Source organism: Diceros bicornis, chromosome 28, assembly GCF_020826845.1.
Source record: "Diceros bicornis minor isolate mBicDic1 chromosome 28, mDicBic1.mat.cur, whole genome shotgun sequence".
In the NCBI taxonomy this organism is placed as follows: domain Eukaryota; kingdom Metazoa; phylum Chordata; class Mammalia; order Perissodactyla; family Rhinocerotidae; genus Diceros; species Diceros bicornis.
Genome location: NC_080767.1, coordinates 6093505 through 6109359, shown reverse-complemented (window position 1 = coordinate 6109359; position 15855 = coordinate 6093505). Strand labels below are relative to the sequence as shown.

Genomic DNA, 15855 nt, shown 5'->3' with positions numbered 1-15855 from the left:
TGGTGGTTTGCTGGACGGCCGCCTGATCCAGCCAGGACCCTTCACAGGCATCCCAGGGCCAACTCCAAGTGCCAGCCACCCTGTCTGCCAACTTTCTGCATGCACTGTCCCTAGGGTGTGTGAGAGCAAATGGTAAGCCTGGCCATGTGTCCCTGCTAGGCCCTCGGTCAAGTGACATTAACCACTTCCGAGAGAGGGAGCGTCTTGGAGAGCCAGCCAGAGCTTACTGTTCAAATCTTCAAAGGGGATCTCCGGGTCCTGGGACTGCAGCAGAAGCATAGCGTCTGCCAAGGGCTCCCCCTGCTAACGCGGGGCTCTTGCTGGGAGCTGGGTGACACGCTGGCCACGGAGGGCCCCTGCTCGAAGCTGTCCTGGGAGGGGATGTGCAGTGCTGCTCTGGCCCTGCCTTCCTGGGGACCCAGAGCCGTTTCACCCTGTTCCTCAGAAGGGCTGCTCCGTGAACCTCTCTCCTGACAGGCAGGTGGGCCCTCTCGCCCCACAAAGCCTTCTTTCTGTCTGCGGACGCCATCTTCTTTGGGGGGGCCTGCCTAAATGGCTCTTGACTCCTCAGCGCTCAAGGACATAGCCGCTGAAGTGGTCGGGGCATTATGGTCAACAATGAAGCCAGCAAAGAAGGGAAAGAAAGGAAAAAACCCACAAAACCCCGACAGTCCTGTGGCTCTGAGCAACGCGGCCCGTTAGTGGCTGGAGGTTGTGTTCTGAGACAAAATGCTGAGGGCGAGATATTGTGTGGCAGGGAGCTTTTTTTTTCCTCAAAGAAATCCAGCTCGTTTTTCCCCCATTAATTGGCAGCAGATGAAAAAAAAAAAGCAAAAACAAAAACCAAACCAACGCCAGTAACCTGAATGTGTTTCTGAAAGGGAAAAGCTGTTTCAATTGTTAGATGTCCAAGAAAACATGAATACACGCCGGCAGAGGAAACGGTCACAATTAGAGGAAGACGAGGGAGAGGTTCATAAAATTAAAGAAAAAAATTCCTTTCAGCAGCTCCCATCCTGTAAGCTGGCTCCTCTGCTGGCCTCGGTCGCCGAGGGGGCTGGAGGTTGGGCCTCCCAAGGAAACTTCAGGATGACGGAGGCAGGGCCCAGGAACCCCTTAAAAGCGCAAAGGCGAGGCCAGAGGGCGAGCAGCCTAGCTTTTCCTCAGACCACAGGCAGCCTTTTCAGTGGAGAAATCGTAAGATTGTCGACTGAGAAGGGCTGTGTGGCTCCTGCCCCACCTGCAGCTCAGGAAGTGCCCTGTAGGGTCTGGGATCCGTGGCAGAGGAGCTAAGGCCGTCTCACTGCCCACCCCTCCCGCTCAGGGGGCTGCCTCCCCCAGGCCCCAACCTCCGACTGGATCCTTGGGATCCAGTCTCCTCGGGCACTTCTGTTGGGACAAGGGCCAACTCCTCACTCATTTTTCTCATTCAGTGGAAAAAAGAGGAAAGCCTCACTTCAGGTACTCTCTGGCCTCAGGAAGTTTTGGAAAACGCAGAACAGGTGAAAGGTCAGGATTGACCTGTGGAGACTAGACCCAGGCCACAGCCACCGCCGTCATCAGGAGGCCGATCGGCCTGGGGGATCCGCCGCGGGGAGGAGCTGGGGGCCGCAGGACCGACAGACAAGGACCCGGGAGGATGACCCAAGACAGGGATGGGCAGAAAGACCGGTTGCCAAGGAAACAGCTTTGGCCACAGATCGCTGAAATCCACGGCAGCCACCCGAAGGGCCCGGCTTCTAGTCCTGCTCCGCTCCGGCTAGCCAGGCGGCGTGGCGAGTCCTGCTTCGCGGGGCCGCGGTCTCCGCATCTGAACAGCGAGCCCGCAGCACCTCTGACGCACTGGCGGTGCGGGGCCTCTAGACCTGTTGGTGATGTTCCAGCGTGGCCCCTAGTGCTGAGGACGTCCCCAAACTCCCACTCCATTCAGCCCAGCTGGGCAGGCAGGACGACGGGTGCTCGGTGAAGGCACCGAGACCTGTGCCGTGCTGGATCCTCGCACCAACCTCAGTGGCTGGAAGCCATACCTTCACGCTGCTGGGTGGGGTTCTCTTTCTTCCATCTGCATGTAACCGTAGTGCGGTGGCGGGTGGGTGGGAAAGGCAGGGGTGCTGAATAACCTCACAGCCATAAGAGGGTCTGCCTTGAACATGTGGGAAGAATCCCTCTCTCGCCAAAGGCAGGGGCAAGATCAAGGTGCAGCCTGGGAGTGTGTGTGGTGGGGGTTTATCCGTGTGGAAGCAGGGGGGACAAGCAAGAGAGCCGCATGTCCCCTGAGAGGCAGAGACTGCCCTCCCCCAGTAGCAGGGTGACAGCGAGGCCACGTAGAGCCAAAGCACTGGCCATGGAGCCTGCTAATCCGGGCTTAAGAGCCTCCTCTACTTATGAGCTGTGTGACCTTGGGCAAGTTACTTTCCCTGAGCCGCCCTTTCCCCATGTTAAATGCCTCACAGGGCGGCACTGACCGCATAACGGGGAGAGCCCTTTGTGGACTGCTGGGTGCTGTGCACCTCAGGGGTTAACACAGACTGGCCATCATTGGGCTGCTGTAGGCAGAAGGGAGAGCCTGGCTGTTAGGTCGGTATTCGAGGCTACCATTGCTGGAGTCAGAAGGCAGGGTCTGGCTGCGCCTTCCTGCAGGCTGACTCGCAGGGAGCCAAGAAAACCATCTGTCCACCGCCTGCCTCGGCCCTGAGCTGGGGGCCCAGCCTCCCTCCCCAGGGCCTGTTGCCCACATGTGCCCAGAGACACACCTTGCTCTGGGAATGAAACCAGCAGTAAGCACTGGCCCCCTCAAAGACCCTCTGTGGTACGTAAAAAAGGGCTAAGAATATATATTAAATGACTATTTTATTTACACACCCTATTCATAAATAACTGAATCCTCTTTTCGACTGCACAATGATTCCTTGAAGATCTAATGATGACACTGAGTGACTAAAAGTGATCAGTGGGCTTACTCACCTCTGTGCAACCACGTTCTCTCCCTATGTGCTCACACTCAGACACGGACACACATACACCAGGGAGAGGCGGGACCCTGGGGCCTCTGGGCTCTCAAAGCCCCAGCTCGGCCCCCAGCACCAGGGGCCCCGTGGGAAAACCGTGCCCCATACACAGGTGTGAATTTGCGACACCCCTCGGAGCAGCTCTCCTTTGTTCATCCTGGAAGGCATCTCTTTGGATTTGCAAATATTTTAATTCACAGAAACTCAAGGGGGGTAGGGGTGGGGGCTGGGCGGCATGTCGGTGTCCCTCTGTCTTGATCCTGGCCTCCTCCAGCCCCATCAGTGGCAACAGCATTCTAGAGACATGCAGCGGTGAGCTAGTACCATACACACGACACACACTGGACATGGCGGGCCGCTGGGGCCTTGGCTCCTCCAGGCCTGGGCCCCGTCGCAGAGCGGGGCGGGCTGGTCCGCTCACAGGGTCCGCACAGCCACGGGGTAGAGGAGGGACAAGTGCTCGGCCCCTTTGATGGGCAGCTTCCTGGTGGTGTAGTAGTGGATGACTTCCGGGACACTGTCGAACGGGGGGCTGTTCTGACCCAGAACGTATTTCTCTTTGGTTTTGGCCAGTTTCATGTGCATAAAGCCCTGGTTGCTCCTGTGAACAAAACACAGAGGTTATTAGGATTTGCAGAATGACAAAGGCCAAGCTCAGGGCGAGGGGACAGGTGCGAGAGGGGACAGGGGACAGGTGCCAGAGGGCTGTGGAACAGGAAAGCAATTTCTCAGAGAGCCACTCAATTTTGCTCTGAACAAGGGTGTGTCATATATTCATACTCATTACCCCCAAGAACTATCCCTCCAGCCAAATTCCTGCTAAGGTACAAGGATTCCTCGCTGCTTGGGACAGAAGAGATCCCTGCCACGAAGCAGACACAAGTTGCACCTCTCCGAGCCAGGCCCAGGCCCAGGAGCAACTGATCTGCAGCTGCACCTAAGAGGCCGCAGTCCCAGCAACGACACTGCTGCACGAGGCCTCTGACCTCAAGAGCTTGCAGGGGCTTCCTCAGGAAAACAAACCAACCCCAAAGCTTAGCCCTCTTCCTATTACTGAGGCACAAGTATTTAAGCCTGGCCTGGAAGCGCAAAGTATGTTGAAGGCCCTGACATGAGGGCAGGGAAAGGTCATCACTCCCAGTTTACAGACGAGGAAACAGCGTGAGGCATGGGTGACAGGCGAGCTGTTTTCCAAAAAGTGATGCTCACTTCAAAGGAGGGAACTGTCACTAGGAAGGGCTGCCCAGCCTCCCTGCAGCCACCCTAGCCACGTGGCTAGTTTTGGCCAATGGAGCCTGGGGAGAACGTGGGCTCTTCCCCAGCTCAGGCCCCATGCAGGCTCTCTCCTCTCTGCTCTTCCTCCCTCCGCACAGTAAACCCTGAGTGTTTCCTCAGCCAAGAAGTCTTCCAGGCTCCCCCAGGCAGAGCTCCTTCCTTCCTCCAACTGCATGGAGGATACTCATGCCTCTATCAGCACTTGCCTTCCTGAATTGTCCTTACTTATCCATCTTCCCAATTCCCCTGAGAGCCCCCCAGAGCAGGGCCCAGTTTCTGTGTGTGCCATGCTCAGCATCTGCTGAAAAGGGCAGTAGGTGGGCTCCCCAGAGATCAGAGCAGAGCCCTATGCCCCAGGACCCTTGCAGCCTGCCAGCTGCACCAGCATTCTGCGTGATGAGCAGCTCATGGACAGCAAAGGCCACGCTGCTTCCATCTGGCCCCAGCAGACCTCTGCCACTTCTTACCCCCACACAGGGCTCTGACCACATGGGATCACTCACCCCTCCGTGACCCTGCCTCTGCCTAGCTATCCTTTCCCTCCCCACTCAGCTCCAAGCCTGGCCTTTTATGATTTTGCTGCCACACATGTGGATGTTTTGGTTTCCAAAGCACAGTCCAATTTACTGTTTGTCACTTTAGTGAGAAAACCAGGGCTCCACCCTCCTGCCCCCTTCCTCAGAGCCCGTCCCTGGGCACTGATAACTGTGACCAGCACTAGGCGCCTGGCTTCCACGAGACAAGGCCCACCCCCAGCGAGGCTGAGAGCTCTGCGTGGACACAGGTTTGCAGCCTTTCTGAGCTCCAGCTCTGCTCCCACTGGAGGGCTCACACACATCTCTTCCGGTCAGGACTGGATCCCCACGCTCCCTAGCGCCTGCTCTAGTAATGTGTCCATTTGGACTCCAGGACCATTTTCAAATGGGCAGAGCAAACGCTTAATGAAGTGCAGCCCCTGAGCAATACATCTGCTCATAATAACGTATTTAGAGATGTCACCCTCGGCTTAACGGAAATCGTTCTGAGAGCAATTACGTTTCAAGAGAGAATAATTTCTGTAAAGAACTGAAATTTAAATCAAGATTCTTTAAGGCTGACAATGTTCTAATTACAGAGCCTGTGGCAAGTTCTGCTCCTCAGTGAAGGGTCATTTCACTGGAGAATTGACACATTGGAGAAGCAGGAGGCACGCCTGCTCAAGCTGTTGGAGAGGAGGCTGTGTGTGCATTAAAGTGAAAAATGTGAGCCAGCCCTGATGGCCTAGCAGTTCAAGTTCGGTGCGCTCTGCTTCAGCAGGCTGGGTTTGGTTCCCGGCCGCGGACGCACACCACTCCTCTGTCAGTAGCCATGCTGTGGCGGCGGCTCACATACAAGAACTAGAAGGACTTATAACTATACATAACCGTGTGCTTGGGCTTTGGGGAGGGAAAAAAATAAAAGAAAGTGAAAAATGCCCAATCCTATTGGAACAAAGGCTCAGCTATTCACCTTCCAGGAGAGACCACGAGTCTGTGCTGGCCTGGAAAGGGCTGAAATTGCTGGAATGAAACACTGGAATTGCGTGGCTCAGAAAAGTGGGCTAGGTAAAAAGCTCTGTGCTCTGGGAGGCGCCAGGCTCAGCTCTGCCTGAGAAGGGTGTGCATGTGGAGAGCGTGGGCTGGAGGTGCAGGGGAGTGTGGCCCTGGGCACATCAGGCCCTCCGTGTCAGGCAGGTGGGGTGATATTTTGGGGGCCAGACGAGCAGGCTTTATGATTCTCACAGATCTATGGCTGGGGGTGCAAAGCTGAGGATGTGCAGCCAGGATCACAGCAGCCAGCCTGAGCCGAGTCTGAACCCCAAAGCTCTGCTGGCAGACAGGGGTGAGGCTGCAAGGGAGCTGACTTCATTGTTAAGGAAGCGGGCAGGGATGGTGGCACCAGCTGCCAGAGCCAGAGGTGGAAAGCTGAGGTGCCTGTTCCCAGGCCACCAGCTCGGAACGGCCACCAGGTATCAGAAGCTCCACACAACAGACACCTGTGAGGGCGGCGCCAGGCCTCCCTGAAGTCCCTCCTTACTGCCCAGGCCTGTCCGGTCCTCCAAAACACGTGTTTCAGTGCATGCTCCTTTACAACCCTGAGCTGGGCTGGGCTGAGGGGGCAGGCCTGTCACGAAGTTCAGAGACCAAGGCAGAGAACTCAGGCCCTGTGACCCCCTGTCCATGGCCTGACCACTCCCCTCAAGTTGGAAACCCCTGCAGGAATGGCCCTTCCCTCTGGGCTCAACTGCACCCTGTGGCTCTCTGGACCTCAGGCTGTCCTTAGGCCGTGCTGGGCTCTGTCCCTACCCCCACTGGGTCTGTGGGGAGGCTAACTGGATGATGATGTCTGAGGGCACCTCTGGGCCTCAAGGTCTGGATTCTGTGTGCATAAGCATAATCGCTGCCCACTCCATGAGGGCAGCCCCACGCCCCTCCTCTGCTGCCCATGGCGCCCAGTCCTGGTGTCTCCTGGCACTTCCTATGAGCCAGGCCATGTGCAGAGTTCTGAGGCTCAGACAGGAGGTGGCTGACCAGAGCCACAGCATCAGCAGCGGCGCTGCTCCCCCCGGTGAGCTTCCCCAGAGCCTGGCTCCCGACCCCAGCACCATCGGCTCTAGGAGAGGCCTACTGAGCCCTCAGCACTCCATGCGAGCCCAGGCAGGGTGGTGGGTGAGAGGCAAGACCCTGAGCAAGTAGTGACTCCTGGACTCTGAGCCTCAGTCCCTGCAGGGCTGAGGGCGGGTCAGAGACTACACAGGGGCTAGCAGGGACAGGCCATCCCAGGGATCAGGGACAGCAGGTCCTGGCAGAGGCAGGGTAGTGACCCATCACATGGGGCTGGCGGGCCCTGAGAGTTGAGCAAGCTTTCTTTTTGAGACAATTTGTCAAACCCCGACTCATGCAGAGGTCAGGGAAAGCCTTGTCAACACACACCCAAGAGACACGTAATAATATAACCTGATCCGTCACAAGGTCCCCACGAGGGAGAGGCCACCTAACAACAGCTGAAGATTTAAAAACAGCTGCCAGGGATGGCTTTAATGATTTCCAGCTCTACGCAGAAGACATCCAGCATAAGAAGAGAAAACGTGAGAATTTCTAGGGAGCTCAGAGGGTGCCCCAGATGACCAGCATGCACAGGGATGCTGTGGCTGCTCCGGACAGAGCACTTTTGGAGCCAGTATCAACCTGGAGACTGTCTCTGCTCACTCTCTTGGGGTACCTTGGAGGAGAGAGCAACACTCTGCCCAAGGCACTCAGCAAGGTGGGCTGTGGCTGCAGCCAGAACACAGGGCCTTGCATGCAGGGCCAGGTGGGCCGGGTCCAGGGCCACACCACCTCCCCATCATCACTTCTGGGAAGGCATCGGTCCTCGGGGAGCTTGGACAGGCTGCTGCTGCCTGCCAGGCTCCTGCATCAGCCCATCTCCTTTGATAAGGACATCTTGTGAGAGCAGAGTGACAATTAGGGGCGTCTCCGGTGGGCGACCTGTCTAATGAGTCTTGTAAGGCTGGCGGAGGCTGGGGTACTGGTGCTGTCACAGCGTTCAGATCGCTCATTATCATCACAAAAAGCACCTCCTCATCACCAGGATTATCAAACGTGCCTGGCGCGCCGGCCTAATAACAGGCCCCACCTCGTCTCATAATCACGGCCTTTAATAAAACATCACTCAGCTGCAGCTGCCGGCCGAGCAGGGTGCGAGGCCTCACCTCTTGCTTTTAGACCTAATTGCTCGATGCATATTTCATGAAGAATCCTGGGTAATAGTTATGTTAAATTGCTTCTTTTCATGATGAAATGACTTAAAAATACTTGCATATAATATTTATGCGGGAGAAGGCAAGGAAATTGCCTGCTGGGACTAGTGTGTAGAACCTGGTTACAGAAGTCTACACACGGAGGCGGTCTCCGGGTCACCTCTATGGAAAGGTGGGTGGGGAGCTGCTGTCTTGACCGAGATGCCCCAGAACATTGTCCCTCAGCTCGAAACCGTCTATGGCTCCCCGATGCCACTGTAGGATGAATGACACCCACGCTGCTCGAGCCCCCACCGTGTACCAGGCACCACGCAGCGCTGTTGCCACACGTTGTCTCATTTAAGCCCACAGCAACATTGCTAAGTTGGTATAACTATCACTGTTTACAGATGGGGAAACTGAAGCTGAGGGAAGTCGTGTGCCTTGTCCCCTGGGACACAGTGGGGCCAGGATTTCACTGGCTGGCTGTTCTCTTCTTAGCCCGTGGCAAGCATTCAGGGCCCTGAAGCTACCCCTGCAGCCTCATCTTCCCCTGCTCAGCCACCCAACCAGCCGGATCTCACCCAGGTGGGCCTTCAGACTCGCTCTGCCCCGAGATGTGGCTTCCCTGAAGCTCTGTGGGCTCCTGAGGTCAGGAACCCTGTCTGTTTATCGTGACGTTTCTCAACAGGACAAGCCTTGCCCCTCTCTGGGTCCTCAGTATATGCCTGGCACACAGCCGGGCAGTCCGTCCATCCATCCATCCAGTAACCATCTAGTGAGAGTCTGCCCTGAGCCAGGGAAACGAGGCTCCATGCATCCTCCCCTTTGGACTGTAAGCTCTTGAGGGCAGGCTGGTGGCCCTGCCAGGGTAGAAGCTGCCTCCTCTGAGGCCAGACACAGTGGCCGCTTTGTCTGGTCAGCACTGGTCCCAGGATGAGCCAGGGAGGACCAGCAGAGCAAGCTTAGCGAGGGGCAGACCTGTGGGAAGCACCCAGAGGGTCACCCCTGCAGGGGGTACAGAAGTCTTGCGAGGGAGGCCACAGGAAAAAAGGGTCAAACCTGTCTCTCTCCCAGGGATTCTAAAAGAAATCATTCCTGGGGCCACTGAGCCAGCCAGTGCCCCCTGCCCAGGCCTAAATAAAGGAAATGAGAATGTGAGACAAGTTCCCTCCTAAAGCTGCAGTCCTCCTGACGGCTCTGGCCCAGGCCTTCCCCGCGCTGGGGCCCGGCAGGTCTCTCAGCGGCTGCGCCTCTTCCTCTTCTTGTGGGGTCATTTTAATTCAACACTTGAATCTTACACTGTACCAAGATTCCCGGGGCCAGATCAGTGCAAGGAGAGAAAGAGTGAGACTGTGCATCTGAAATGCCCTCAACAACTGGTCGCAGGATGATTCTCAGGGGAGGGAGGTGTCACAGGTCCCCTGCCCTCCATGAGCATGACAACAGCCACCAGTGCTCACCCTCAGCCCTCGGAGCACAGGCCCTGTGCTCAGCATGGAGAGGGCACGAGACCCACAGGTGTGCACTCAGGTTGCATAGAGATGGACGGGGACATTTGTGCTGAATCAGTGGGGGGTCAGGGGGTGCGGTTCTAGGCGTGGCTCTAAGGCTGATCTGCTGTGACCTTGGGCCAGCGAGCATCTCAAGGGAGCTGGCCTGGAGGGTGACCACGGCAAGACACCTCCTGCCTCCGTAGCCTCCCAGGGGCCTGCAAAACAGGTAGTTCCTACCACAGCCCCACTCCGGGGCTGCAGCACTGCCTCCGCAAGCAGATGACTCTGTGATTCAGAACGTCTGCTCCCCTCCTGCCTGCTCTCTGACCTCCAGGGAGATGGGACGTTCTGCTGGGTATGTGTCTATAGAGAAACTCCCCTCACCACACCTGTGAGCAACGTGCAGCCACTCTGGAACACTCAGGAGAGCCGGCAGAGAAGCAGGCTCTGAGCAGAGCCCTGGGCCTGCTGCGGGAGAGGAACACCCAGATCTCAAGTGATGGGGCCTTAGGGGACAGAACCTGGCGGACATCTCCCGAGGGCCTACTGTGAACGTCCAGCACGGGGCCTGGAAGCCTGGACACAAAGGTATCCAACAGTGAGAGCTGCCAGTGCCCTCGGTCCATGACTGGACCAGCTTGTGGCTTCACAGAGAAGCCGGGAGGGCTGGCACTATCTGCACGATGCCCACTGCATGGATGACCAAGGGCCGGAGCGAAAAGCAACTTGCCTAGATCACCGTGGAAGGACATTAGGGCTTCCTGAGCCAGGGGACCAGGATGGGAGTCCTCCTAGCTGTGTGACAGGGTTCTTGAACTGCGCAATGCACGGAGTGGGGGGCATGGAGGCCCCTTCTAGCAGAGATGTCCTAGGAGTCAAGGGAGCTGGGGGAGGGGGCTTACGAGGTAACACGGCCAATACTTGCATGACGCCCACCACCTTCCGAAACAGGCTTCACTGTGACAAACCACAGACATATCCGCCAAGTTAGCGCGAACAAATGTCGAAATGTAAACGCTGCTGAGCCAAACAACCAAATAATTAGTCCTTCAATAAACACATCGGCTGCGATGAGCCTTTCCGAGACGCCTGGGCATTTCTCAAGCGCTAAGTTGGCGGCTCAGGGTGAGGCCTTCAGTAAATCATGACAAAAAGCCATCTCCAGGCAGGAGGAAAGCCAGCAGGTGCCGCTCCCAGCAAACATGGAGAGGCCTAAGGCTTGTTTTGTGCCACACAAAGCAGCAGGCAGGTCAAAATGAACACATTTTGGGCAATTTTCTTAGGAGAAGGCTAACAGCGTCAGCCAAGAGGATTTTAGTGATCAAGGCTGACAGTGGTGGAAGTGAGCCTCCCATTACTGGAGGGTAATGTAAGCAGGAGGATAATGATGCTTGGGGGTCAGGCTGGATGACTTCTGCAGTCCTCCTGTTGGTGTTCTCATCCGTCCTCAGGCTAGGCCAAGTGCACACAAAAACTTCGAGGGGAGAGGTGGGTCAGGGGGTGGGAGGTGATGGGTGAAATGTTGCCAGTGATTCAGGCAAGGGCAAAGAGGGTGTGGCATGTGTGTTTTTTTTCCTCTTTCTACCTCTAATCAAGGACTTTTCTAGGAACATGAAGGCCCTTTTGTGTTTGGGACAGGTGGGGTTGGTGGTGGTGGCTGGACTGAAGTCAGATGCCTGGGTTCAAACTCTGATCCCACTGATGGCATTGGCTGGGCAAGTCCCCTCTCCCTGGGCCTCAGCATCCCCATCTGGAAAAGGTGGAGGAGGTCCCTCCAGCGCTTAAGTTCTCAGGCCAATGAGGGACATCTCAGGGGGTGAGGCTGCACCAGCAGGAGGACACAGGCAGGGCAGGATGGCCATCCTCAGGGGGAGCAGGGAGAAAGGCAGGTGAGCACTGGGCACAGTGAACCCCCGGGCTGGGGGACAGCACAAGGACAACGGCAGGCTTCCTAACCTCCATGTGCTAAGGCTCGGGGCAGGGGGCAGGGTGGGGGGGTGTATCTCCTACCAGGACAAGCCCCTCCCAGCCCACGCTCCCTGGATCAGTGGTTCTCAACTGGGGCGAGTCTACCCCTCTCCTGGCAGTGTCTGGAAACACGGGTGCTGCTGGCATCTAGGTGGGAGCCAGAGACGCTGCCAAACAGCCTGCGATGCATAAGACAGCCCCACACAAAGAATCGCCCAGCCCCAGATTTCAATAGTGCTGCGGCTGAAGCCATGCCACTCCCTAGTTGCCAATGCCTCAAATTCTTCATTTGTGAAATGGGACTAACAGGATTCCACCCCACAGCAGTTGTGCGGGGTATGGAGAACGTCCCTGTGAATGAAGCGTGAATGCTTGTTTAAAGGTTAGGTCGCCCGGCTCCTTATTTAAGGGCTTAAGAACAACCCAGAATTTGCCAAACAGCTTGGATGCAAAGGGCTCCAGGCTGCTTCCGAGCATGACCTCCACTCCAGCCCTGACCAGCAGACGGAGGGAACACGCTGCACCTAAAGGTGGCTCCAGGAGAGGGACAGGGCAGACGCTGGGCAAAGGCGGCGTGGGAGTAGGTGAGTGCCAGCTGCCAAGGGGAGGACTTGGAGGCTAACGATGGCTTTTATAGGCAAAGGGGAGCTGGAAACCTGGGGCCCACGAGGAGAGGCTAGAGAGTGAGACTGCAGCAGAAGCAGGGCAGCTCTGAAAGACACAAGGGCAAGGAGCCACCACTTGCAGGCCCAGGGTCACCCAGACCTGGGTCTGAGTCCCCGCCCTGCCGCTTCTGAGCTGTGCCTCTCTCTGAGCCTCAGTTTCCTCATCTGTGAAATGGGGAGTAGCTTACGATGTTCCCTCAAGTCCCCTGAAAGCAAGCAAAAAGAGCTCTGAACTGGACATTGGGGACCTGGTCCCAGCCCTGGCTCCTGCCCTCTCGGGCCTCAGTTTCCCCATCTAACAATAAACGGACAGGATGAGATTACCACTGAGGTCCTGCAAACCTCTAAACCTTTGAAACTTGGCACATAGGAGATGCTCACACAACATGATGAGGAAGGAATAACTGTTCAGATATTAAACAAAAGGACTCATTTTCATTACAGATGTCCCAGAGTCCCAGGGCTGTAAGAGGAGCACAGGTTTCTCAAAAACAATTTCTTCAAATGTGCTGCAGAATGCCCACAGCAGAGTCCCTGGCGACTTGTTAAGCCTGTGGCTCCCTGTGTCTCTTTGGAACCAGAATCTGCTTTTAATGTGCTCTCCAAGAGATTCTGATGCACATTCAAGTCTGAGAACCACCATTCTAGTTCTGTCTGATGATGGAAACTCTTTTGTAATATTCACAACATTTAGTGTCCAGCTTTTGTTGCTTACCCCCAGCGTTGGGGAGCTTACTCCCCACAAAGACAACCCTTTCCAACCTTTGATGGCTCTGCCCATAGGAAAGTTCTTCCACATTCTGAGCTGGAATATGACTTAGTGCAGCTTACTGAGGGCAGCCGCAGCTCCCAGCTCTGGTTCCTGCAGGCCACAGCTGCTCCTGCCCTGGGGAGAGCCCTCCGAGACCAGAAGACAGAAGCCAGGGCAGACCTGCGGCTGCTTCTCTCTCCCCAGCTGTGCTCACAGGGAGACTCTCCTGTCCTTTACCATCCTGGTCACCCCTGCTGCTCACTCCCTCTCATACAGCGGGGCCTGCAACCGGACAGTGTCCCTGGTGGGCCTGCCATCAGCCCCGCTGTCTGGACACGACTCCACCATCAGCGTGGACACCCTCAGTCTTTGCGCAACTCCCTCCTGGTATCTTGACCTCCTGAGGCCACCTCTCTCACACCTCCTCCCGAGCCCAAAGGACAGGATCTCATCGACATCCAAGTGTCATCTGGTGCAGACAACGCTCACCTCTTGACCAAAACCAAAAGGGGCACGGGGCCAAGAGCATCAGGAAGCGAAAGCCCATGGGCTTTGGCCACACTTGGAAGGTTTGCAAACGCAGTTCTGAAAGGTCACTGCCCGCCATTAGAAATGGGCTCTGGAGGGTGAATCCCCTCGTGTGGACATTCATTCTGGCAGCTTCCTGACAACCTCTGTCCACAGGGTGGAGAGTTTTCTCAAAATTAGATCTCTGGCTCTTTGCTCCCTAATAAAATTGATTTCTGCCTTGATACACAACAAAGCTTTCATTTTATTATTTGGCTAGGGTTTGACCACGTTAATTATAGTTTTTTTCAGCATGGCTGCAAGTAATTGACCTCAAAAAAGTAAGTTACTGTCAGAACTGATCGCTTTTTAAAAGCGCAACCCCGACAAAAGTAGAACGGTTAATCCAAGTTTCTTCATAGAACATTTTTTTGGTTAAGATTGGAAGAATTCAGGACAGGAAAAAGTATTTTCTAGCCTGAAAATCTGCACTCAAAACGGGATGATGCTAAATTTGGAATCTGGGTGTGCCCAGATCATACTATCTCGTGCATTTGCTGCCTCGGTAGGTTTATCAACACTTGTGTCAGAATCATATACTGCCCCAAGTTTTTAATCATTGTTATTGGCTAATTCTACTGGCCTCAGAGGACACTCTACAGCAGCCTGTTCACATCAGTTTCTAACAGCAGGTACCGGGGACTGCAGAGAGCGTCTGGGCACCGTGCAAATGCGCCTCTCCCGGGAGGCTGTGTTCAGCCTGGGTAGGGTTGACATTTTTGGTGTCAGGTGGAAATGCTGGGCACACACCTGCTCTCTGGCAAGTTGGGGGGTGGGAAGGAACGGTAGGGAGGATGAAGGCTGGGAACGAGGGTGCTGGCATGGCCACAGATGGGCCCTGGCCTCTCTGAGCCCTTTTCCTTGAGGGCCAAGAGGGGATGCTGTGAGGAGCCGGAGAGAGCTGACCAGGACTTCAGAGTTTATGAGGCACATCTCTGTCCACAAGAATATTGGTCACCTGGGCTAAGGGGAGCTTATGTGGAGGGGACAATTGACAACTCAAGTTGGGACCATAGGGAGAGGGGACACTACAGAGACCTCTCCTCTAATCCCAAACCTAACCATCCTTCTACCTTGCTGCTACTTTTCCCTCTACTGTTATCCTCCAAGGCCCTGCTCAAATGCCACCTCCTCCAAGAAGCCTTCCAAGATGCCCCCAGTCAGACTTACTTTCTTCCTCCCTCACTCGTTCTCTGCCATACCTCCCTCCATCTCAGCACTCACCTACCTACTTGTCTCTTTGCCCAGACTACGAGCTTACGATCTGACAGCCTTCATCTCCCTGCAGTAGCGAAGCCTCGAGCACGGTAGGAACAAAGCAGTGACAGCCACACTGCTGACTTGTTTGTGGGCCCTGCCCTGACAGTCTGGGCTGAGAATGTGGCAGGCTGGTCCCCAAGCTGCCTGGGCTATGAGCAGCATGCTGATTTTCAAAAGGAAGATAGCAAAAAGCAGGTTCTAATTAAAGCATTTCTAATAAGCCGGCTCTGCCAAATCCAGTTGTTCCTGATATTCCTCTTAGGTGAAGTAATCTTAAAAAAAAAATTAAAAAGCATTAAAAGTGGCAGAAAGCACCCACGGCTGGAAGGGGGATGGCGGCCACTCACTGGGGGAGCTGCCCAGAGAAGGGCAGGGTTGAGGGACCAAGAACCAGGAGAGCAGGGGCCTCTGCCTCAGCCAAGTAGAAGCTTGTGCACACGTGTGAGTGTGACACACACTCACACACAGCAAAACACCATTTTTATAGCGTTATCGTTTGAACTGTGGGAGCAAAGATGAGAGCTATAAAATGTGACATCCGATTTTATAAATCTGCCTCAAATACCAAGAACATTTATGCAGAAAATGGGAGAAGAAAATATAGTGCTAAGGGGCCCAGAAGGGTAATAGCCCTGGGATGGGAGTCAAGACATCTGGGCTCTGCCAGCAACACACCAAGGGACCTCAGGAAGGTCCTTTCCCTTCCTGCGCCTGTTTCTCTCCTCTGAAAGCCAGGGTCTTAACCTGGATGCTTCAAGACCCTTCCCCTGGCTGTAACGGCCTGAAGGTCTGAGGAAGGGAACCTGCATCTCGGGATTTTACTTTATGAAGCTGGTTACTTCAAGCCCCACCAAACGCCTCTCGGTGGGGCTGATCCTATTTCCTCTGGGGACCTTTGAGTTATTTACCTGCTATAAGCAAAGTAAGACCACAAATGCTGTCCCAGGATAAGCACAGAGGCTCTACAAACAGGGCCCCCTGCACTCTGCAGCCCCTCAGAGTCTACAAAGAGCTTTCACCTCCACCGTGTCCCCGAGCCTCAGGGCTGAGGCTCAGAGACTGAAGCGACGCGCTGGGGGACCCTCCCGGCGGGGGGAAGCAGTGGGAT

The 15855-nt window shown here is 55.5% G+C and overlaps 1 protein-coding gene across 1 annotated transcript in view; it reads right to left on the bottom strand.

Moving 5' to 3' along the window:
* Positions 1-3140: 3140 nt before the first annotated feature.
* The window catches only part of SHB (SH2 domain containing adaptor protein B), a 129895-nt gene continuing 117180 nt past the window's right edge, over positions 3141-15855 (bottom strand). Inside the window, exon 6 of the mRNA XM_058523546.1 lies at positions 3141-3609. Coding sequence (XP_058379529.1) covers positions 3426-3609 — 184 coding nt within the window. The 3' untranslated portion in view covers positions 3141-3425. The remainder of the gene's footprint in view (positions 3610-15855) is intronic.